Raw genomic sequence first — 24,197 nt, forward strand, 5'->3', positions numbered from 1 at the left:
GAAGCAGAGGGATAGGGAAAAAGCCCCTCAGAGCCTGCAGACACAGGAGGGCTCCAACCCAGGGGGTCTCAGCCACCTTCCCATGCAGCTCGCCCATCACCATGGGGAAGGGCCTTCACACCACAGCATCTTCCCACTGCCTAGCTCCAACATGCCACAGGGCTGGCCCCTCCATTGCAATCTGCCTGCTGCCTCCCACAAGTGACAGCTCCATGGAGGACATCTGCTTTTCATTCCCAACAAACACACACTTCACATATCAGAGGTAAAAGATTTTATTATCCCATGGATTTTTCCTAAGAAGTAAGAGTCCCACCAGACAAAATATACAAAGCATCTTATATCTTCTTTCTAGACAACTGCATTCTCATCCTATGGAACAGTCACCATGTTAGCTCACCTCAAAGAACCAAGGTTTGTCCTTACAGCTGTGGGATTGCACAGAGTTAGCATATTCAATGACCAGTTAATTCATGCAGAATCAGAAGGAAGGGGGGAAAAGGTGTGTGTGCTCACCTGAGTGCAGGCTTAGGTTCCTAAAAATGAAGAGAAACACAGGGCTTAAATTTACCAGTTTGTGGTACTTCCGTTAAGCTCATCAGTGATCTGACCCTTCTTGTCATCCACTCCATAATGAAAGGTTAGGGCTAGTAGCAAGTTAAAACTTAATGTTTATAGTTGACTGTGTTTATAAAAAAAAAAAAAAAAAATTCATTTTCAGCCTCTAAGGACATACTAATTGCTATTGCATTACATGACCATTTTGAGATCCTGTTTTGTTTTCACATCATTAACTCACAGCATTATTACTTAAAAGTTTTATTCTAAAACATATTCAATTATTTTTTTGGTTCTGCTGAGTTAATGATTGTTCTTAAATTTACTTTATCCTCCCTATTCTAAAACAACAAGCTCATTTCAACAGATGGTGAACAAGTTCAGATTTGCTGGAAACCAATTAACTACAATGTGCCAAGTTGAAACTCACCCCATTCTTTCAAGCCAAAAAACTGCCTGTATTTCAAGAACCTAATTAGTTTTAACTATATTTATGGAACAGAGGGAAGAATATTTAATCACTCTGCAATTCTTCTGTCTGATGATCAACAGAAATACAGTTTTGTTCACACAGTTTCTCTGCAGTGTATTGATCAGCTGAATCTTGCCTTGTATCAATATCTGTACTACAACAGTGCTTGAAGGCAATTTGATACATGGCTGGGCTACAGTAATTTGCTCTCAAAACAGCTTTCATCAGAGGAGTTACACAAGAATCCCCCCACTCCGCCTTCTCTGTTAAAAAAAATAAAAATTCTTCTTCAGCACTTGCCAGTAACTACCAGTTCTGCTGCTGACACCACCTCGTACGTAGGCACGGCCCCCCATCTGCACACAGATGGGATCTCAGCGACGCCGGAAGAAAGACCTGTGTGAACATAACTCATTTTCCCAGGCAAGCAGAACTGGCCACACTGGTGCTGTGTTACCAGTATCATTCCCAGCCCACCTCACTGTCCCTTGCCCTGGCCTTCTGCCCACCCTGGACACCCACTAGGAGACCCTGCACTGCTCCGTGGGTCACACTGAGCCCCACTGTGTTGAGAAGACGTGGTGAGAGGTGAGTCTGGGAGCCAGTATAAAAACAACACAGAAATCTCATCTTCATGGGGACAGCAGAAAGCAAGCTGGGACAACCACAGTATGGTTTGGGCAGAAACCCCCCCTCCTCTGCTGAGCTTTCTGAATCAGTCTGTCCATAGCCTCACAAATGTTCTTTTCCTAACTGCATCTGGTTACATATTTCTGGTCATTACAACAGCATCAAAATGGTAACCCTCCCCTTGGACATACACCTCCTGTTGTGGTGTCAAGGCAGCCTCAAAGCACTGCACCAGCCTGAAATGGCTCAGCCAGCAGAAGAGCACCTGTTTCCCAGCACTCCTATTTCTCAGCCATCCCTTCTACCCCAAAACTGCTTCTAAAAGAGATTCCCATCTGGTGGTGTGGAAGAAGCTGCATCTACTCCCACGTTATCTTTGACCACTGTGTAAATTTAAGCCCAGAAAATGTCTCAGGTAGGTAGCAGGGAGAGGAGAGAATCCACTGTGAGGCCACAACAGACCCAAGAGGTTAGAGCTGCACAAGCAGGGCAGGGAGTAAAAAAAAGTAAGACAGATTACCATGTCTAAAGAGAGGGCTGAGAGCATGTGTGTGCAAGCAAAGCCAAGGAAGGTTGCATCAGGAGAGTGGCTTCATGACTTTGTGCAGATAACAGTTTCGACCACAAAAGTGTTTTCCAAGTGACGAATACGACGACAGTTTCCAGCCTCGCGTCGACTGATACCTAGAAGTGATGGAAGGAGAAGAGAGGGGAAATTCAACACGTGATCATCTGCAAGAGCTGCAGCAAATGGGGAAAGAAAAGCAGGTGATACGCAACTGCTGAACACTGGAAGGCAGGAACAACACAGAAAAGCAGTATATTCCAGTTTTTGAAAGAATATTCTATAGGCCATGGCCCTGCAGTAAGAGGTTTCATGAGCTGAGGAAGATGCTTGGAAATAGCTGGCTTCAATTGACAGCATCTCAGTAGACCAGAAAGCCCCATGAAACCAATAGAAGTCTCAGGATAGCACAGAGGACAGCTCTGAATGCAACCAAGGAAGGCTTAAAATCACCACCCCTCAGGCTGTTTGTATCCCCACGTGCAGTGACCCTGCTATGGCCTCAGCCTCCCTGGGAAACAAGTAATGCTCCCCATGCCCTTAAATGTAGGCCCTGAGCTCTGGGCAGCTCTGCCAGGCAGCTGCGCTCCCCTCTTACGGCAACCCTGGTTCCATGGGAGCAGCAGCCAGTGTGTCAGCAGCTCCTGTTGGGAAACCAGCCACAAACTACAGCCACGGGGACCTCTGCAGCCAAACACTCTCAGCTTCCCCAGAGATCCAAACCCAAACTGACTGTAGCTTCACGTTTCAGGAGAACCTTTAAGTACAACACTATCTAAAACCAAATAAACACAAGTATGGAAATCAAGGAGTTTTTTGCTGCAACACTAGCATTTGTATGTAAGATACCTATTACTGATTCTCAGGAAATCATTTCAAGGTAATCCAATGTTACCTCTTCAGAACTTTTTCTATATTATTAGGAACTTAATTAATTAAAAGCAATTTGCAGATCTTATCTGCTCTCAATAGTTGCCACTGAAGAGGGTGTCTCCATTAGGGAAATTTTCCAAACCCTTCCCAACAGCACTGCTATTAGTTCAGCCCCAGGAGCCCAGATATAATAAATGAACTGCTGGTTCCTGCAAGCATTTTCTCAGTGTTTCTGTTAGGGTGACAGATGACAGAAACCCAGCAGCCAGCACCTGTTTGCAGCAGCATCGTCCCAGATTTGGGTTTCGATTAATTAGATGGGAAACACCTCGAATGACCTCCTGTGTGCTTACACCCACAGGGAAACCTCCCCTCTAGCCACGAAGGGGCCAGCATGGCTGTAGCAGCAGAAATGATGAGTGTGATGGGGGAAGCAGGTTAGGACAGCTGAGCACAGCCAGGCTCTTACGTCTCCTCGCGCTCCTCCGCTTCAGCCTGTAGGTCTCCTTGCCGCTGCAGAGGCGGTAGATGAAGGAGCCGAGCTGCTCCATGTCACTGACGTGCTCGGTCGCAATCATCTCCTCCTGAATTATATATGTCTGAGGCAGGTATGTCCCTTTCTGAAATGACACAGTTTACACCAAAATAAAGCACAGCCAGTGCCACCATCTCCTCCTCAAACCAAACTCACACTGAGCACCAAGGCCACCCAAACTGCAGAAAATTCACTGTTTGAAGGCTCAAACTGCACTCACCGAGGTCCATGAACATGCTTCTCTGTCCTAGCAGTAAACTGCCCCATGCAACTAGCACAGAGCACACAAAATGGATTAGATCCAAAAACTGAATGTTTGTGTAAGGGATAAAACCAGTGTAGGATCAATCCCAGTTTTAAAGGAGGGTGTGTAGAGCTGTAGCTCTGAGAGCAGAACAAACACATCTGGAGAGGGATCAAGGCTCAACCAAAAAGCCAGGAATGGCACTGAAAATGCACAATTTGCATTTACTTCAAAAAGTAAGAAACAAAAATGCCAGCCCTGCTCAGACTCCAAGCGTTTCCCGAGTTTTCCATATTTCCTCCTTGGTCCATTCAACATGGCCACAATGATCTCTAGGCCCTTAGAGACCACAGGAGCAGGGCCTAGAGACGGGCCATGGACACCACATTCAGAAGCACTGCCCTTTGTGGTAGCACAAAGCACTTGGGGAAAGCAAGATCTCGGCACACTTCCATCACCCCAGGGACATCATCCAGGGGTTTGGTGGCAGCTCCTGCCAGGGACCAAGCCATGGCAAAGGAGCACACATGAGCTCCCTGCTGTGGGGCTGGAGGCTGCTGTGAAGACCAGGGTGATGAGTGGGAGCACATGGCAGAAAGCCACCAGGGGCTGCATAAAACAGGGAAGGAGAAAAGGGGGTGCCTGGGAGCACCCCAGGGATGGAAGCAGCCTCTTTCCCTGCAGGAAAGAGATCTGCTTGGCAATGAGCTCTGCAAGCTGATCCCTGGGTGCTCAGGCCACCTCACAGCTGTATGGGCACAACTGTGGCAAGAAGCAGCTGTGATAGAAGCACAGTTTGGCCAGGGGGACCCTTCTGAGCAGACTAGATATGAACTAGGCTGTGAAGCAGACTCACTTCTGGTTCCTTTAGAAGAGTCAAGGAAATAAAAGAACCAGCAGATCCCAGGGCCAATATAATCAAGGGGAAAACAAGCAACAACAGCACAAATTCAAATATCACCTCTTTAATTTCCACCTCAGGACTAGTTATCTCCATAGAGATGTACTCAGGAACACGCTGTCTTAACTCAGTGCTGGTGCAGCCTGACAGATCGATAGAGCTCTCCTCTAGTGCTGGATGACCAGCCATCAGGGGAAGTTTGTACTACACTAGCACACCAGTCCTGCAAGAAATTCAATTATTGATTCTCAGTGGGAGAGTGCAGGAGAGGGCATACCATACGTGCTGTCACTGGCAAAAGCTGTAATTTTAACACCTGGGGCTGGGGCTCAAGATTTTCCACACACTTGACATGGAGACAGGGCTTAGAGAGACACACATGCACACAATCCCATTTCTTCGCTGTTCTAGATTTAAATATCTGTGGCAGCCGAAGTAGTCAGGAATCATTGCTCCTCCAGTGCAGGACTGTGCAACAAGCACAATACCTTCAATCCTCCACCGAGAGTTTTAAGAAAACTAGAGCACTGAGCTTCCTTAGTTCTGCAAAAGATCACCCACCATTTAACTGGGTCACCTCCAACTTCCTGCTGCTGCTCGGGGGGAGCATCCCTCCATCTTTTTCTCTCAGAGACTTACACAGCCCTGTTCACTGAACCATTACACCTATATGTAAAAAAGTCTGCAGGAAGCAGCAGAGCTGCCATTCGCAGGTGAAAAATCAGACATGAGAGGCCAGGTAACATAGATGGTGACAGCAGGGCAAAGACCTGAGTGGGGTCTGGCACAGCCATTCCCAGGCACAGCAGGGATGGCAGAGCAGGCACAGGGCACGCAGCAGCCACAGCACTAAGGAGCACCTGGGCACCAGGCTGGCCGGGGAGGAAGGGCAAAGGAGGTTCACTGATGCCCTGTGCTGCCACAGTCTGCTGGCACAAACCTCTAGTGGTATTTGCTGGCCTGAAGTCTGGCCCTACAAACAGGACTGAAGCCACTGGACATCTTCAAAACCAAACCTTCAGCTGGAAACTAGTCTCATTCATTAGGGACTTGACTGGATTCAGAGGAGCAGAAAAGATAAAAGGAGGACCAAAGCAAAAGTCTCCAAGTCCAAGGACAAATGCAGGTCATCCAGCATGCAGACAGGAACACTTCAGAGCAGAAGGCCAAGTCATCAGGTGATAAAGATCCCTCACAGGAGGGAGAAATCTCTCCACATGACACAAGCCACCAATAAGGCTGTGCCTGTGGACATGACGATCACAGCTTTACAGAGCAGTTCAGCTGGGGAGAGACTTGAGGAGGTCACCAGTCACACTTTGTGCTCAAAGCAGGGCCAGCTATGAGATCAGACCAGGTTCCTCAAGGCTTATCCAGTCTTGTCTTGATAATCTCCAAGGAGGCAGCACAACCTCCTTGGGCAACCTCTTCTACCACTTCTGTCCTTGTGACAAAAAACCTTTTCTGAGCTCCAAGCTAAACACTTAAAGGCAATGTCTCTAAGGTGTATGTTAAAAACTTCCACAGACAGATTGGACACTTAACAATCCCAGTAATCAGAAAATTATTTAAACCCACATCTGCTTTGTGCTCTTTTTAAAGACTCAAACATGCAATACTATTTTGACTGCACTAACAAGGGATAAAAATACAACTTCTGATAAAGAGAAAAAATAATTTTCATTACTGTGATTTTATATCTCTTATTTTAGAATGTGACCAGCATCCTCAGTCTCTCAGTTTTTTTCTGGGGCTCTGCTGTCAGCTTGTGCAATCCTGCTTTTCCATTTTCCTCTGCCCCCGGGACTGGTCAACTGCCATGGTCAGAAGCTGTGGCTGGTTTGGAGCAAATTGTAAGTAAATGTGTGTTGTATCCCAGCAGGGTTCCCAGCACATTCACCAGGCAGTCACACTGCATGAAAATGTGAAGACAAACTGGGAGTTTGACAAAGTCTGGAGATCAGGCATTTCTCAAAACACAACCTTTTGTCTCTGAGCTTAACCTCTACAAAGTTCATCACATTGCATGTAGCAGCAAGTGAGTAAAAGGAATTTAAGAAAGAGTAAAAGTTAGATTGTTGGGGCTTTTTCATTTCTTTAATATATCCTCACATAAGGGAGTAAGAGACACAGGCTCAGTGGTTTGCTTTACCTGCAAAAGACTGAGATAGATATGGACCTTTTGCAGTCTTAAAAATCCTGTTGGTTTTTTTCCCCGCTGCGAAGATTAAACAGTGCTCTATTTTGAGAAGACTGTTTCCAGCCAGTAGCAGGGGCTTCTGAACTGAACAAACCTGCTGGTACTAAACCAAATTAACACCTGCTGTGAGCAAAACTGCATTAGTCCAAGTCCACTCCTGCAGCCCTCAGTTCAGCGGGGAAGGCAGCAGCAATTTCTCCCCTCCCCACCTAAAGGGTGGAAGCTGAAGGCCTGGTGTTCTCCACGGGACACGGAGAGCTCTGCAAATGGCAAGTCACAGTGGTAACCACAGCTAGAGTGAAAGGAGGGATTTTGTGTTTTGTTTTTTTTCCTTGATTTCTACTACGGGTAAACACCAGAGGGGAGGAATCTGCTGCTTCTCTGTGTCACCCTGGGCAGGTTGATGATCGATCATGCCAGTGCTACTGTGCTGTCTGCAAAATGAGTATTTCAGCAAAATTCCCTGAAGCCTTTGCCTTATGCAAAGCCTCAGCTCTGTCAGGCAAGGCTTACTTCCACAGACACAGCAGTTTGGTTTCCCATGAGCTTCTAGCTGGCACCCAGGAGCCAACTGAAAAAAAACATGCAAAATAAGCAGCTGTACCTTCACGTTAACCAGCAGCTCCCACAGGTTGCGAGGAGGCATCACAATAGTGGTGTTCAGCTCGATGACGTAGCACTTATCCAGAGTTATGTCATGATAAGCAGTCAAACCCTGTGTTCCAAGCACAAAAATCAAGAGATGAGCCTTTTGCAATGAAATGTAGCAGTGAAGATGGGTGAAAATAGGGAATTCAGGGAAGACAGGAAACTGTTTTAAGCAACAAATGTCTCCAAGGACCTCCCCACCAGGCAAGACAAGCGGATTTGAAAACCTCAGAGAGGGCCTTGGGAAGGAGGACAGCTTGGTAACAAGGTCATTAGAGACATAAGTGACAACAGGGACAGCACCAGGCCATGAGCACTGTGCCAGTGCACCCTGTGCTGCACCTGCAAAGGTCCCGAGAGCTCCTTACTCGCTGGAAATCGTGGATGATATCTGCTGGGTCACTCCCTCCAAACTGGGGCACTGGGACATTGATTTGCTCATAGTTCTCCTCCAGGTAAATCTTGACATCTTCGTGCAACTCCAGCTGCCCTTTGAACGGCGAGTACAGCGAGTCTTCGTACAGGACACGGCAGGGAAACACGCGCTCGTGGGGCAGCTGTGGGGACGAGACCCAGGTGGAGGGACAACACTCATACACCCCACTAACAACTACAGCAAACAGGAAGAAATGTAACCATACTGGGTAAAAACACCCTTTTCAAACACTAGAGAATACTTCAGGATCAGTCTTTTCACGATTAACCCTTCTTGATGATGGCAGTGCAAAGCACCCTTGTGAAATGACACGGCTTTCCTTCCTGATGGCCAGGTCCAAATGGAATAAAGGCTTCCCTGTGTATGATTTCACAAGGGGTCATTCAGAAAAACAACATGACTGCATGTAGGCTCTTAGATTTCATAACCAAGCTGTTCACATCCCTCCATAGACATGGCTTCCAGTAACTGCATTTTTCTACATAGGGCATATAAGCTTGGGGCCAACAGAGTGTAATTTCTAAAGGCATTTGTAACTTGTATATGGCAAATGTACCACAAAGTGGCTTCACCTCACTGCAAAACAGGAGCTGCTGCTCTCCAGGGCTCCAGAAGCACAAGCTCTGAGCAAAAGAGCTAACACAGAGTGGTGAAGTCTGAGCACAAAGGGACAAACAGGGACAAACTGCAGCCATTGGAGACTGAGACATAAAGGCCCTATTGGCCTGGTCCCCAGAGCATCCCTGACCACGCTGAATGAGCTTTGCCATGGGGTTGGATCAAAGCTGCCATTTGGTATCACAGGGGGTGACAATGGGTGGCTCCAAATAGAGCAGTGGGCATTTCCCAGAAGGGCTTAGCATGCTCCAAGGGTAGGTCATTGACCAGTGGTGGCTGGAATGCTGTCCATAACCTGGTCTATAACCTTCCCTCAGCATCTGCGGCTTCTTCTCCTAAGTGTGTACACCAAAGCCTGGTGAGAGGGTCCCACCACACTAACAGCAATGTGTGTGAGGGGTGAGCAGCCCTGCAGTTGTCACAGGGTTTCCAGTTCAGGTATAAATGAGCATGGCTAATAAAGCACTGATGTATCTTTAAACAAAGATTGCAGATTGATTTGACAGCAAGAAAATTTATGGAGCAAGGGAGTGTATATGAGAAGACTATATTGCTGAGTGGGTAAGTGCTGGCCACAGACAAAGGCAGCCAGGGGTCCTGGGAGAACTCATTCACTAACAGCAGAATGAGGGCTTCAGCACAAATTGATGCTCTGGGGTTTCTTGGCTAAACACTCAGCAAGCCACAGAGCTCAGCAGCTTCCTCCTTAAAAAGCAGCTCTGCCCCATCTCAGTCTCCCTGCTCTGACCCACCACGAGGCCACTGGCCTCACGCCTCAACTAGGCCAGGCTCTGCAACGAGTGCGTGGAAAACAAAGTGCTGAATTTAACACAGGTCAAGGGCTCACCTTCCATACCATCTCCCACTTATTTTCACTTCTCCACTTGCTTTATTAATAGCAGCACCTGTTTTTGTTATGCCTACACAGTTTTGCTGTGCTAGGACCAGTAAAACCCACTGCAGAAAGCTGCTTTGCCTTGCCTGCTTCTCCCTGCTCTCCACTCACAACCAGCCATGCTTTGAATGGGCTTAGCCCTGAGAGCAGTGGTGTTGGATTTACAGGGCAGAATTGGCAGCGTAATTTCATGGAGTTAAAAAAAGAAAAAGCAAGACAAAGTTACAAGGGAGGGAAAGAGGAGGATTTCTGGAAGGCTGTTCTTGGCAGTCGGGATGGGGGTGAGCCTGAGCCTACCCCTTCAGGCGTGCCCTGAGGAGCAGCTCCCCAGTTACCACAGGGCAAAGCGACAAACAACCTCACCACCTCCTTCAAAGGCTGAATGAAGCAGCTTGTCTGGCTGCTTCAGCTGAAGAGCCAGCAGTCCTTCCCAACTCGCTCCTACCTGGGTGATGAAGAAGTATCTGTACACATACATGGATGCAAAGACCAGGCCCAGGAGCAGGACGAGCAGGCCCATGGTCAGGTAGCAGACCCGGCTGAGCGATGACCTCCGTCCTGGCACCACGGCTCCTGGCTCCTCCTGCCAGACAAAATGAGAGCATGGCTCAGCTGCTGCTGCTGCAAGGGACCAGAAAAACAGCTGCATGGTGTGTGGAGGCTGAGCACAGGTCTGTGGTGTGCAGCTGGAGAGGGTGGGCACCGTCCTGCAAAGCGACTCCACACCTGACAGCATTCTGGCAGGAATAAAACACTGCTGGTGCATTTTCCTCTCCCACTCCACCATATACGTATAACACATATATGAAAAAATGTGTGTTTGCGAACATACACATATGTGTGTATACTCTGCTTCCTACCAGCTGCTCAGAACAAACTCAGGTTTTGGTTCAGTAGGTGATAAGGATTAACCAGAGGGGGGCGGAGGGGAAGGGAAATTGGGAACTAACAGTTCCTGGCCACTGAACATAGCAGCATTTATGTATTTATAGTAAAAAAAATTGTTGAAATGCTGACACTGTTGCAGCACTTTTCAGGGGAAATTTTTGAGATGGAAATGACTGGTCTTAGAAAGGTATCTCCTGCCCCTGCTGGGGTGAGCCCACCCAAATGGCCGTGTTGATCACCTCAACTTTCGTTTTCAAACAGATTCCTGCACACCTTCCAGGAATATTGCCAGAGCATTACAAGAAAACATCTACTGGTTTCAGAGTGCTGCCCAACCTATACAGGCAGAAGCCAGCTCACCTTGTTACAGCCCTTAAAAAGGAGGGCAGTGCAAAGGCAGGTTTACCTCCTGGGTTCCACTCATCCCAGCCCACAATGCTCTTGTTTTTACTACCAAAATAACCCTCCAAAATGTTAAGCAGGAGGATGTAAGGCCTTTCAGAGTAAGATGAAAGAAGCTGTTTCAGAGATGGCCCAGTTTCCACCCAGCAGAGCTGCAAGATGCCCTCAGAGGAGCAGGCAGGCAGAGGAGGTGCAGCAGAAGGGACAGATTAACTTCCTCTCCGAGGTACCTGGCCTGACAGGTTTGATCTGAAAGACCCTCTCTGCACTGCTAGCCAGAGACCCAAACAGAATGGAGGAACAGATTTAAAAGCAGGCAACAGCCTCTCATTTCTGAAATGCACCACTTTTTAAAGGCAGAGATGTGTCTCCAGGGTAACAGGGATAGTCCAGGTCCCTGCCACCCACACCTCTTTTCCCTTCCCTGCCACGGAGCAGCCTTCGCAAGAGCAGCAGCTCAGTCCCAGGCTTGGAGGCATCAAGTCCCTCCAGCCCAAAGACTAGAGCACCCCAGCATTCCTGGTGCAGCCCACCAGTCTGGGGTCCTCCCCACCTCCCCAGCAGCTGAGCTCCATCGAGGTGCAGAACATGAAACCACGGTCCTGCAACCCCTCTGCACCACTCTCAGCTAACACCAACTGCTCCAGCTATTGACTCTTTTCTAGCCACATTCAGACTGGTAATGGCAAAGACCAAATTGCCTTGGGAGAGCTGCAATTCCAGCACACCTCCAGGATAAATTAATCTGGTTTTATTTCTCCTTCATCCCAGCTGCTGAAAGATCCACAGCACCTCTAATCACTGCCAGCTCCCTACACTGAAGGACCACTGTTTAATCGGTTTGTCTCTGCTTTTCCAGCAAATAAAGGGATGAGCAAATGGAAAAATACCACATTTTAAGTTCACTTCTAATGTTCCCCTTCCTCTCCTTCTACCCATGAGGAGCAGCAACTGTGACAAGCAACAAAGAAAAAAAAGGAGGGAGGGGGAATCACATTACTAAAGGAGGTTTAAAAGGCTCTGTGACGTGAACTGATAGGATAGGAAAGTCATGCTATATGCCAAGTGTTTCACAAAAACAGATTTCCACAGATACATCAGTGAGAGAGTGCAGACAGTGAGGTGAAGAGGTATGAAAAGCTCTCCTGCTACTGACACTGAAAGAATGTTTACCGGTCCACAAGTGAATTACGTCCAAAAGGAGCCAGGTTCCCATGATCGATTACACACTGCTTGCTTCCTTGGTGAGCTGCAAGTGAGCTTGAGGAGAGTGTTCAGAAGGACACAGCAATTCAAAGAGGAAAGAAAATTACACCCACTAAAAAGAAAAACTGTTTGAAGAGTAGAAGGGAGGAGTAAGTAGGCTCTCACTGGTTTGCTATTTGCTAGAGCAGCTCTATGCTCTCTGCACAGCCAAAGACACAGTGAGACAACCCACCCCTCACCACCAAAGGAGATGAGTTCAGCACACTCCAAAGCATTCCTGCCTTCAGGAAAAATGCCTGAGTTTTGCACTGTAGGAAAAGGTGGGGGAAGCTAAGCAGAGCTTTGTGCTGGGAGAAGTTATGAAACACCAGGAAAAATGAAAAAATCCTGAAATTCTTAGGGAGAAGAGAGAAACTCAACAGCAACTGTTCCGGTGGAGCAGAGTTCAAAATGCTGCCAGCCAGACCAAGGGGCACAATTCACCAGTTTTCCAAAATATTGTAGAAAAATCACCTGTGCAAACCCTCACTAAAACACCTTTTCCCCAGCCCAGCAGATTAAAAGGGCACCAGCCTTTGTCACAATGAATGAATGACAGTTTAAAAGCAAGTGCACGTGAGTCAGCACCCGGGCTTGGGCTGGAGGCACAACCTGCCTCAACAGCATTTCACCCAGGATAATAAATCTTCACTAGGCTGGAAAAATCCACTGAGGCACTTTCAGAGACTGCTGCCCCACTCATGCTACAACATACCTCCCTGCCCACAGGACCACCACTCCCTGCAGTAGAAATGTGGGCATTTTAAAAAACAGGAAATCCATTGCAGCTGATTTCCATCTGCTCTTGCCATAGGAATGTCTGGCTCCACAGCATGGGAGTAGTTTTCCCCTAAGCTAATCGTATCCTAAGGAGAAGCAGGCAGCCCCAGCAGCGTGCTGCAGGAGAGCCATCCCCACCAGGAAGTCCCCCAGGACCAACCAGCAAACCAAACCATGGACTGTGTCCATGCTGCACAGCAGACTTTGCAGCTCTGGCAGCACTGCCAATCTCCAGGAATTTCAGCAGTGGGGAGAAGAATTAGATTCAGCAGCAGGGTTCAGCTGTAGAGCAGGTCATGCCTTCACACAAGCATTTTCACTGAGGACAAAAGTCAAAACGCTAACACGCAAAAAAGCTGTCCAGCAACGTTCACCAGATGTTTAACCTGTTTTCCAGATGAATTCATTACCCAGATGTTCTTCTTGCAACAAGCCACCCTAGTATTTTCTGCCTCAAACAACTATGGGATTTTTTTGGCCACGAGAAAATGGGAAAGGTTGGGGTCAAAATCATCCCTGGACAAAGGCAGGAACAAATACTTCAGTTCAGTAAAGGGGCTCTTTTTTCTTTCTTTTTTTTTTTTCTTTTTTTTTTGTTTTAAACAGTATTCTAAACAGATGGGCATATTTTACACAAAAATCAACATCTTTCCTCCCCACACTGAGCTGTGCAGGGGACAAAAACTAATTTCCTCCCTATGAATGGATGGAAAATTACAGAAGCAACAGAAGAACATGATGCCCAGGGTGCAGGTGCTGTGAAGGCACACATGAGGAGGATGCACAGACAGATCCACAGCTCCACAGGGTATCCCACCATGATTTCAGGGCAGGAAAACCCTGCCACTCGATGATCCTTTCTTTGCTCCATTTTTCTTGGCACCACCACAGGCCCCAGGACTGGTGCAGGCAGTGGAGGCCACCATTTTGCTGACCTTACAGAAAGGGCCTGGCCTGCCCCTCTCCAGTGGGAAACCTGGGAGAGCCCATGGGCAGAGCTCCTTCCCCTGCATAGCCTGAGGGGATGATCTTCCTGAAATGGGCAATGGGAGAAAACATCCACCTCTCAAGGGTAGCTTCTTGGTTTTCTGTCTGGCATTGTCATGCTAACATTTCATCCCACCGCTGGGAGAGACAGAGGCAGCTCCAGAGCTGAGGCCGAATAACCAGTCGTGCTGACTCAGCTCCAGTTTACAGGCACAATTGCTTCCCAGACACTCAGCCCAGGGCCTGGCAGCAGATGGGATACTGGAATATAAAAATAAATGCCTTTCCTTGGATAAAACAAGCTCTCTCCTATGCCTCAGCACCCTGCCTGCTCAGGGGGCCAATGTGGGAATGGCACAGGCAGCAGAAACCCAGACGGGAGAGGATGAAACTATGATACAGAACATTTGGTAGAAGAGGCTTGAAATTAGCCTGGGGGAGGAAAAAACCCTCCTAATTCAGTGTTTAGGGATTTTCTTCAGAATTTCAGGTCTTGCTGAGGACATGATGAAAACGGATGGTGTCTTGTTATCTCTGTTTGTTACTGAACAGCTAAGGAGCATCTCTCCGACAAGGAGTGGGACAGAAGCATGGCTGTATTTTACAGGTGTGATGTCCAGTCCATAGCATGGAAATCAAGTCCAAGGGCCAGAAGTAAGACAGAGCAGAGAAACCACCAATACCTGCCAGACACTGCCGAGGGCACCCACTGCTGAGCAAACCTCCTGGCTTCACAGCACCACAGACACAGGGGCAAGAAGAGTTTGCAGCCTGGGCAGAGCTCCCCAGGTCAGCAGCAGCTATGGCCCTCTGAGGCCAGGGAAGATGAGAGCCTGCAAACCCTCACTCCCAGTTGGAAACATCACTCCCCAGTGCCAGTGTTTTGGCTTCCACAGCACCTCGCTGGCTCTCTGCATCCTTCCCCATCCTGAAAAGCAGGACTAATGTCTATATGAGAGACTGCCATGCCCTGGTGTCCTCTTTTTTTTTTTTTTAAGAGCTTATCCTTTTTAAAATATACAAAAGTCCTTAGATGTTGCAAGCCTTCAGAGGCACAACACTAGTAGGAGCTGCTAGCAAAAACCATACCCAGTGAGGTGTCACCTTTGATATTTCTTATTAATACAGTACAGACTTATGAAAAATAGGTATCTGGTTCAGTCACTCCATCCTCATCAACATTTTGCTGAAGATGACAGAAGTGAGGAAATTAAAGGTGTCACATTATGCCTTGTTCCCTCCTGAACCACACACAACCTCGGCAGAGATAGGCTCGGCTCATACCTTTTTCCTGCTTCTTCAGCTTTGAAAACAGCTCCGAGTTCTCCACAAACCATTCTTTCTTGTATTTATGAAACACACAGGTTTGAAATCTTTCATTTTAGGTGTAGCAGTGCCTGACAAACAGGACACGTAGCTCAGCAAGCATCTAAATATGCACCCCCAGCAGGCCAAGAAGCTTGGGGCTACTAAAAATTGCAGATGCGATTTTAAGGACTGACAAGTGAGAAGAGAAACATGATGCAGAGTAAATGCTCAAAGGGATGTGGTTTGGACAGGAGTGCTATCTGAAATGCAGCAAAATATGTCACCCCTCTCTGGGAGGCTGCTTGTTTCAAGGCCACCGATTCTGAGCTCCTGACATAGATGATGTGCCAGTGTAGCTATAGCCACTGCCACGGGCAGCCACAGCTTCTTCGAAGGAAGAAGGCTTGAGACCTAAGAAAGCCACATCAGAAAATCTAACAGGTCTCGCCATGTACTCATTTCTGGTAACGAAAGGCCAATAAGGACCATGAGAAAAGAAAAAATCAGTTCAAGGCCTCTACCTCCAATATTACCTGGGCACAGAGCCCTTCCAGGCTGGACAGCAGTTCTGATGCTTCAGGTCAGAAAAGAGAATCATGTGTGCATGCATGCAGATATACACACACATATATATGGCACAGTTTCCAAGGCAACCAAACTCCCTGCTCACTTGTGCAGGGCCACACAGCAGCATTTCCACAGAAAACACAAGGGATGGGCTTCTGGACTCAAAGATGCTTGGAAGCCACAAAAAAAAATAAAAATTAAAAAAGGCTGTAATTAAGCTATCACAGCCAAAGGCAAAAAGGTTGCAATAAATGAATCTAATCACATCTTTAAATGACACCACAGCACGTGACTAGTAACAAAGCCACCTGTCTCAGGAGTCACTTTGCCAGCACTGAATATTGGAATATCAAAACCAACCCCTGGCTAATTAAAACCCCCAGCTTTGTTGCTATACGACAAAGACAGCAGGATGTTAAAAATGCAGCCTAGCATGTGGGAGCTCCTAAGCACTCAGTGGTCATATTTTCCTTCTCCACTGTCAGCAAGAGAGAGATAAACTCCCCTCTTTTTTCATCCCTTTGTGGAACTAAGGGGCTGTTTCTTCTCCCTCTTTGCACAGGGATGAGGAATTAATTTTAATACTTTTTTTTTTATTATTTTATTTTTTGGCAGAGGCACAACAACTTCCAGCTGGAGTTTTTCCAGCCCCTCTCTCCTCTTTCCCAGGAGTAAAACCATTCAGAGCATTAGCAGAGCCAACAAAGCCCCCTGTAAAAAATAAAGCTGTTCTTACCAGGCACACAGCTTAGACCCCCAAGCATCATACTGAACAGACAGGCAGGCAGAAAAAAAATTAAACAGCTGTAATAAAGAGGCAAAAAATGTCCCAAGCTGGGTATTTAACACCCTGACTGCCAAAATACAAAGATTGATAAACACGACATGATTTCCCCAAATCAACAGGAGCTACAGCACTCACAGCGACATAGGGAGAATCAGTCCCTGCTCCAGGGCAACTCCACCACCACAGCTAAAAGGCTCTGGAGCATCTGGGCAGAACTCACCTGGGAGCAAACATGGTCAATTTATAGCCAGGGCTGGGCTTCTGGTTTGTGTTTTTGTTGGGTTTTTTTGCAATCCGGAAGTGGGAGGTGGCATTAAAAGGGCATTTTCCCCAGAAGAAGAATCAATCTTTGACACTTGGTGTCAAAACCTACCCTGAGCAATTAAAGACAAAAGGCAGCGCAAGCAGGAGTGAAACAGTGTGGATGCTCTGGGAATAGGGTAAGCTTTTACCTTGAGGGATTGGCAAAGTTAAAGAGAGACTTGATTGAAAGGTAAAGACATACACAGGTGGGTAGACACCTAACTCTTTAAAAGACCTTTGACCAATGCCAAAAGCATTCAAGAACATTGAGAAGCTGATGCAAGGAAATGCCAACAGCTTTCAGCTTGTTCTCACTGTATTGTGTTCCTTCTCCCCTCAGATTAAGTGAAGCTGTCACCAGCTGCCCACAAAACCAGCCTGCTCGCTTCTAGCTTCACACAGGGCTTGGGAAGTGTCATGGTTTAATGCTGGGCCGGCAATTAAACAAATGACAGATGTTCTTTATTAACCCCTCTCTCTCCCTTCCCCTACAGGGAAGGAGAGAGAATAAGGGAGACAGTCTGGCAGGTTGGAAACTGAACTACACAGCTGTAAAGAAATGGTAGCGATGAAAAGGAAAATAATGAAATCTGTACAAATAGATACAAATATACACAAAAGCAGCATCACAACCCCCCCCCCAGTAACACTCACGTCACCACCAAGACTGCAGGGCAGGCCCTGGAAAAGCCCTGGACTTGACTCCTGGAGTCAGTCAGTGGCAGACAGGAGCTGGATGTAGGAATGCACAGATTCATGAATACACAGACTGAGATCAAAAGCAGAGGAATGGATGGAATCCTCCCAGGACACTGGCCATGGATAAAGAGGGCTTGACCCTCTGATCCTTCAGATTTATACCAAGTATGATGTGCATGGGATGGAATACTTTGGTCAGTTTTGGTCACCTGTCTGGTCCATTCCTCTCCACAGGAGGGTCACAGATCTGACCCCTTTATTCCCTTCTGGTTCCAGAGCAGATGATGTTTTTCAGAACCAAGCAGTGGCCTTGGCTCTGCACACCATTCCCTAGCAGTAACCATAAACATTGAGCATTATCAGTCACAGAAGCAGACATGGACTGAGAAACACACTGTTGATTTCAGCAACTGCAGCTACTTACAGAATCGCAGAATGTTTGGAGTTGGAAGGGACCTTTAAGATCATTGAGTTCCAACTCCCCTGCATGGGCAGGGACACGTCTCACTAGAACAGGCTGCTCAGAGCCCCATCCAACCTGGCCTTGAACACTTTCAGGGATAGAGCCCCCACAACCTCTCTGGGCAGCCTGTTCCAGCATCTCACTACCCTTACACGGAGGAAGAGTAAGTACTTAGAAGAGACTCAACTGAAAAGTAAAATTACTAGAAATAAAATTTGATCTATCCTGACTCAGACCAGGACAGGAAGAAACAAGCAACAAACTTGATTGCCCACAAAAGTGATGAGCTGTCCCATGGCAGGACATTAGGATCATAATCTTGGGAAAGAGCTGGGACAGACTTCCCTTCTGACAGCCACACACCTTTTTCCAGACTACAATTGTGCAGTTGCTCCAATATAAAAGGAACACACCTACCAACCTGTGCAAGAGGCCCAGGGAGGTCTGAGCACAAGGCAAGTGAGCTAGTGGCTGATTTTGCAGAAGGTGCGAACGATTGGGTGCCACCTCAACACATTTGAAAGCAGAAAATGTGACAGTTTCACACTATTTCATCTGAATTTGTTCACTGTCAGTGATGGCTTTGGATCCTGATGAAGCACCAGAGCAGAGGACTCACTTAAACACTGCTGCTGGGATCTAACTATTGCTTCCACCCACAATGCTCCATGTCTAGAGAGTTTTGAGTCCAAATAAATATAAAGTTTAAAATCAGAGCACCCACCTCTGAGCCTCCACAGTCAGGCAGGTGGAGATGTCAAAGAGCAACTTAGCCATTTTGGATGTCACCACGGGCCAGCCAAGCACTGCTGACTGGGTTGTGGCCAATTAAGCCATCACTGTTCCACATCACTCTTCCGCTACAGGTGACTGATGCCAAAAAGTCTGGTAGAAAGGAGGACACAGCCATGCATAAGATGTTTATGAGCTGGAACAGCCAAGGTACTGCCTTCTGCTGGCTCTGCAGATGGGAGGGAGCACCCAAGCTGTGAACCTATACTGTTCGCTCCAAGCAGAGGGGTCAGAGCCCAGCGTTTCCCAGAGTTCATGCTTAAGCATCTTAAAAAAGAGCCAGATTTCAGGTTACATTTGCCTCTTCCCTGAAAATCAGGCCTTTAGAGTGTCACTGCACAAAATGAACTCACTGCTCCCTTTCAGAAACACTGACAGTGATGATCTCTTCTCCCAGCAGCAGCGTAGGAAAACCCTGTCAGTCCTACACTGCCAGTTTTAGCCAGATCCTTTGTCATGCTCAGCCAGAATATCAAATATTCATGTCCAGAGTCCAGAATGATACTCAAGACTAGTATTTCACTAGATCAGAACCTGTAAGGGTCTGGAGATGCTTTTTCCAATCCAGCCTTTTTTTCTCCTCTTCCAAGGTATCCCCAAACCACAGAGAACTGAGAACCAGCAAGAAAACTTTTTAAGCTGATGACTCCATACAGGACACAAAAAAACCCCATCATTTCAGACCATGTGGATATGGGAGGATTGGGCAAAGGCCTGGACTAACCTTCAGTTAGAGGAGGCAGCTTCTTCAAATTAATATCTACTATGTTTAGATTCCTAAATCCAAACCTCAAGGTGGTGAAAACACCCACAGCTCTGGAGCATCAAGCCTGGACTCAAGCCTGCAAACATATCAATGAACATAATCAATCTGCATCACTGCCAGCTAGTTTTTTCTCCTGCTCTCTGTATTTACAGCCTGCTTTGTGAAAAAACCTGTTTAAAAGACTTTTCCTCACATCCCCTTCCCTTGCCATCTGTCTCCCACCTCACAGCATCCTGCAAGGAAACAGCTGGCAAAGCCCAGCATTGCACTGGCACAGCAGCTGCTTCCACCGAGCATGACTTGGATTTCAGGGCCAGCACAGTTGTCTGCATGGCCAGCAAAAGCCACCACTCCTCTGACTGCCCCAGCACCCAGCTCTGGAGTGTCACTGCTTGGGATGCACCAGTACCTTGGGAAGGCCAGAAACAGCATCCCTGCCTGTCCTGCTCCCATTGGCTACTGCCTTCCATGAAGCACACATCCTCTTGGGCTTGCTCAGGCAGATGCAAAGCAGCCATGGGGGAGGGAGGGACTTCTTACCAGGACATGTAGTGATAGGACAAGGGGTAATGGCCTTAACCTGGAAGAAGAGAGATTTAGATTAGACACTAGGAAGAAATTCTTCATTAGGAGGGTGGTGAGACCCTGGAACAGGTTGCCTGGAGAAGCTGTGGAGGCCCCATCCCTGGAAGTTTTCAAGGCCAGGTTGGATGGGGCTCTGAGCAACCTCGTCTAGTGGGAAGTGCCCCTGCCTATGGTAGGGGGTTAGAATTAGATGACCTTGAAGGTCCCTTCCAACCCAAACCATTCTGTGATTCCATGGCTCACCTGCCATGCCTGAGGACAGGAAAAGGCAGGGGAGGAGGGGCACAGCAACAGCCCCAGCAGCGAGACACCCTGTCTGCAGATAGCTCCACATCCATAGTGGACCTGCTCCTCCCCAGGGAGTTTTGCAGAGGCAGTGATGGGGAAGGGAACTCCCAGGGCACCAGAGAGGCAGATGCCTCCTCAGGGAACACACTCCCTGAGGGCTTCAGGACTTTCCCCTGCTATATCTGTACAAACAGGGCAACAAACTTGGTGCAGGACGTGCTGCTGGCTGCCCTGGGCTGGCAGCAGGAGGTCACAGGGGCAGTTTGGCCATCAGCCTCCTGGGGAGAGGCAACCCCCCAGCCAGGAGGCTGAAGCACCCACCAGACTGTTGTGCTGAGGTGCAGCCTACAAAGAGACCAGAGAGACAGACCAAGGGGTGGGATGGGTCCAGTGCTGGGCAGCAAGAAGCTCCTTGTGGGAATGAACATGATCACACACACCAGTTCAGCTCAGCCCTTCCCAGATGCAGGGCAACAGGTTTTGCTTTCTCCTTCCTCTCCTCAAAGGTTTCTGTGAAAGCATCCCTCAACTCACACATACCCCCCCCCCCCCTCCTTTGTGAACTGTCCTGGTCCCTATGGACACTCGGTCTGTGCTGCAGCATTTGCTGTAAGGCAGGATTTGCCCCAGCCCTTGGCCAGGGCAGCTGAGCAGCTGGTCTCTGCTGCATGACAGGCACCTCCTCCCTCCAGCTTTACCATTTACCCCTCACAAAACAGAAGACTTTAAAGAAACTCCTTCTTCTCTGGCTCTTGTGCTGTCTCTGCAGGATGAGCTGCAAGCAGTAGAAGGGTTTACAAGGAATCAACCCCAAAAAAACTCCAAACCAAATTTTGACTGGAGAGCTCCAGCCATCAATGTTCCTCAGTTACTGTGGATTTCAGCATCCATCACAAACGCAAGGAGCACATTTACAGTGCAGCTAAAGACAGGGCATATGTATTTATCTACATTTTAAACTGTAAATCTGGAATTCAATTAAAACTCACGGAATACTACTTTGCATCTGAGAAAATATTTTCCAGTCAATACAACACATTATTTTAGTGTCTGCATAATCTCAAACTGCCTTCTGCTCGAGGCAGCTAAATCCTCCCAGCTCCTACGAATGACCACAAGTGTCTTTTCTATGCCCTTAAAATGTTGCAAGTGCCTCAAAATCACATGGATTTTTCTGACTGAGTTCAAATTGCATATTCTTTCTGATTCAAACTAAGCTGCACAGGGGAGAAACACAAGGCTCAGCACATGTGAGCTTGCTGTCAGGACTCCTCACCTACTACTTTTCAGGGCACATTAGCATCACAGATATCTTCCTGCCTGACACATCTTTGCATCCACAGAGCACCTGCCAAAATTCACAGGCTGCAGAAGCTGCCGCTGAATCATTTCCCAGCTCTGGCTCCTATCACTGGAATTGAAATTGCGAGATCAAAGAGGAAAGGAATGCAGAGCATCTTGTTTGCATGTCACCAATGCCATTTTGCTGCAAGGCAGCTAGAGCAAGACACACACAGATGGGAATTACTGGCAGCAAGAGAGAGAGCACGGCAAGAAAACCTGGCTATGGAAAGCCCAACTCCACAGCTTGGGTGTTTCACAAGCCACACACTCCCTCGACCCAGCTAAGTACCAGCTACAACCAAAAGACTATTACCAAAGAAGCCAGTCATAGATAGCCTGAAAAACATCATCAGGAAAAGGCGACCTCCACGTCAGCAGATGTGCTGCTCCCTGGACACCCTCATGCTTCCCTAACTCACCACAACCTGCTCCTGCCCTTCTGTCACAGGTCTCAAGCCGATTTTCTCACATGCCTGTCTACTGTAATCAAGAGACTGTTGAAGAGTCTTTGTTCTACATTCACATTTTTATGTTCCTTTGTAGCTCTCACAGGCTTAAAACAAAAAAGTGGTGCCCCTCAGGAGTCAAGAGAAATGTCCAAGGCAACGTAAAGAACACAAAAATTATTATTTGCTACCAAAGCAAATTTCATCCATCTGACAGGACCTGAATCAGAGTAATTTTGATTGCTGGGATCTGGCAGCACTGATGATGGAAATAACCTTCTGCTACTTTTATTTTTTACTTCATTATTTTTTAAACTCCTTTTCTCAAAGTACTTGTAAGGAGTCAGATCCTGCCTGAGCTGGTGCAGGATCAGCAGAACAACCAACCTTCCCAGCTGCAGAAGCAGGTTTTATGGCAGTGTGAGGTAGAAGTCCAGTGTGACAGTCAAGTTTCAGGGTTGGATAACAAAGGTGGGAACAAACCTACCACATTTTTTTGTTTGTAATTAGGAAAGATGAAGTCAGGAAACCACTGAGAGATCACAGTTGGCCACATTCCTATTTCTATACAGCTCCCAGTTAGATTAATAGATGCAATCATGACAGATGGAGCACATTCAGACACTGACAGCACAGCTGAGAGCTGTGAGCACAACCACGTGTGACATGAGAGATTATGGCACAAGCAACTTCCTGAAGTCCCTGCAGAACTGAGCGATGTCCTGAAGCCCCTACTGCAGAGCAACTCTCCAGGGCAAGTGATTCCCTCTCACTTGGTAAGGCACATTGAGGAGGGATGCTCTGCACTGCTGCAGGAATGGAGCAAAACCACAGCTCCCCCACAGTTTAAGTCTGGGAGATAACAGAGTTTGATAAATGATCAAGCTGCATGCACAGTCTGAGGCATTTACAAGGAATACAGAAATGCCATTAAAGTCTCCTGCTCTGATACAGCAGCACTGTAACAAGGCAGACTTGATGCTGTGGGTCAAGCCCACCACTCTGGACAACCCCCTCCCACTACACAGTGTGGTATCTACCCCAGCAGGTCCACCCTCAGAGAGGAGCTTGCAAACTGGGGGATCTCTAGCACAACAGACTTTGGAAAAACTCAACTCCTGGCCACAGACAACAATGCCCATTTCACCATCTCCTGCTTGAGAGGGACACCAGCCACACCAGCACTGGTTCGGGCCCAGCACTGCCTGCCTGTCACCCACACATCTGAATGGGACCTGACATAACTGCTCCAGGGCCTCAGCCAGGCTCTGCACCTGCCAGGGATGCCCCCGTGCCTTCATTTGCCCTGGCAGGGTCGCAGCCTCCAGAGGATGAATGCTTGTTCCCCTCTGATACCCACCACAATTCAACTTCACTATGTCAGTTGCCACTTGGAAACCGCTCGTCTCCTGGAGAGCTGTGCGCACTCCCCACGCTCTGCTTCTCACCCTGCTCCCGCACCAGCCATCCTGTCCCTCTCACCCTTCCTCCATGCCAACCCAGAACAGGAAACCCACCCTTCAACGATCCATCCCAAATTACGACCCCCAGACGAAAGGGACGAGTCCCGATGCCACTTGTCCGCGCCGCCCATTTCCCTCAGCGCCCACGGACGGGGCCGTTCCCGCCCCCCCTCCCGCCCCGCACTCACGGTGCCCGCAGGCAGCGGCACAGCGACCCCCGCCCCATCGGCCCCCGCCTGCTCCTTCTCCGCCTTCAGAGCCGCCGGCGGCTGCTGGACCCCGATCTTCACCATGGCCCGCTCCGCTGTCCCGGCCCCGCTCCTGCCGCCGGCACCGGCTGCGGCTCCGCCCCGGGGAGGGGCGCGCCCGCCGGGCCTGCCCACCGGGACCTGCCCACCGGGGCAGCGGGACCTGCCCCGGCAGCGGCCGGGTGCACCTGCCGGTCCTCAGGCAGCGAAACCTTCCTTAGGGATCTGCCTGCCCCCGCTCCCCCATCCCAGCACAAAGCT

General features: G+C 48.3%; 1 protein-coding gene across 1 annotated transcript; it reads right to left on the bottom strand.

Annotated features, from left to right (window-relative positions):
• Nucleotides 1-259: 259 nt before the first annotated feature.
• Nucleotides 260-23,981, bottom strand: ITM2C (integral membrane protein 2C). Its single transcript, XM_051626681.1, has 6 exons — nt 23,877-23,981; nt 10,021-10,158; nt 7,995-8,183; nt 7,583-7,693; nt 3,568-3,718; nt 260-2,344 (listed from the first exon to the last, which is right to left on the bottom strand). Exons 1-6 carry the CDS (start codon nt 23,979-23,981, stop codon nt 2,253-2,255), a joined length of 786 nt encoding a protein of 261 aa, XP_051482641.1. The 3' UTR covers nt 260-2,252.
• Nucleotides 23,982-24,197: the final 216 nt, after the last annotated feature.

Source organism: Apus apus, chromosome 8 (genome assembly GCF_020740795.1).
Source record: "Apus apus isolate bApuApu2 chromosome 8, bApuApu2.pri.cur, whole genome shotgun sequence".
Taxonomy (NCBI): domain Eukaryota; kingdom Metazoa; phylum Chordata; class Aves; order Apodiformes; family Apodidae; genus Apus; species Apus apus.

Coding starts and splice junctions, on each gene's coding strand:
- ITM2C (XM_051626681.1), bottom strand. CDS start 23,981: ATGGTGAAGATCGGGGTCCAGCAGCCGCCGGCGGCTCTGAAGGCGGAG. Junction 10,159..23,876: donor TGCCGCTGCCTGCGGGCACC/GTGAGTGCGGGG, acceptor TTTGTCTGGCAG/GAGGAGCCAGGAGCCGTGGT. Junction 3,719..7,582: donor AGCTGCTGGTTAACGTGAAG/GTACAGCTGCTT, acceptor GTGTCATTTCAG/AAAGGGACATACCTGCCTCA.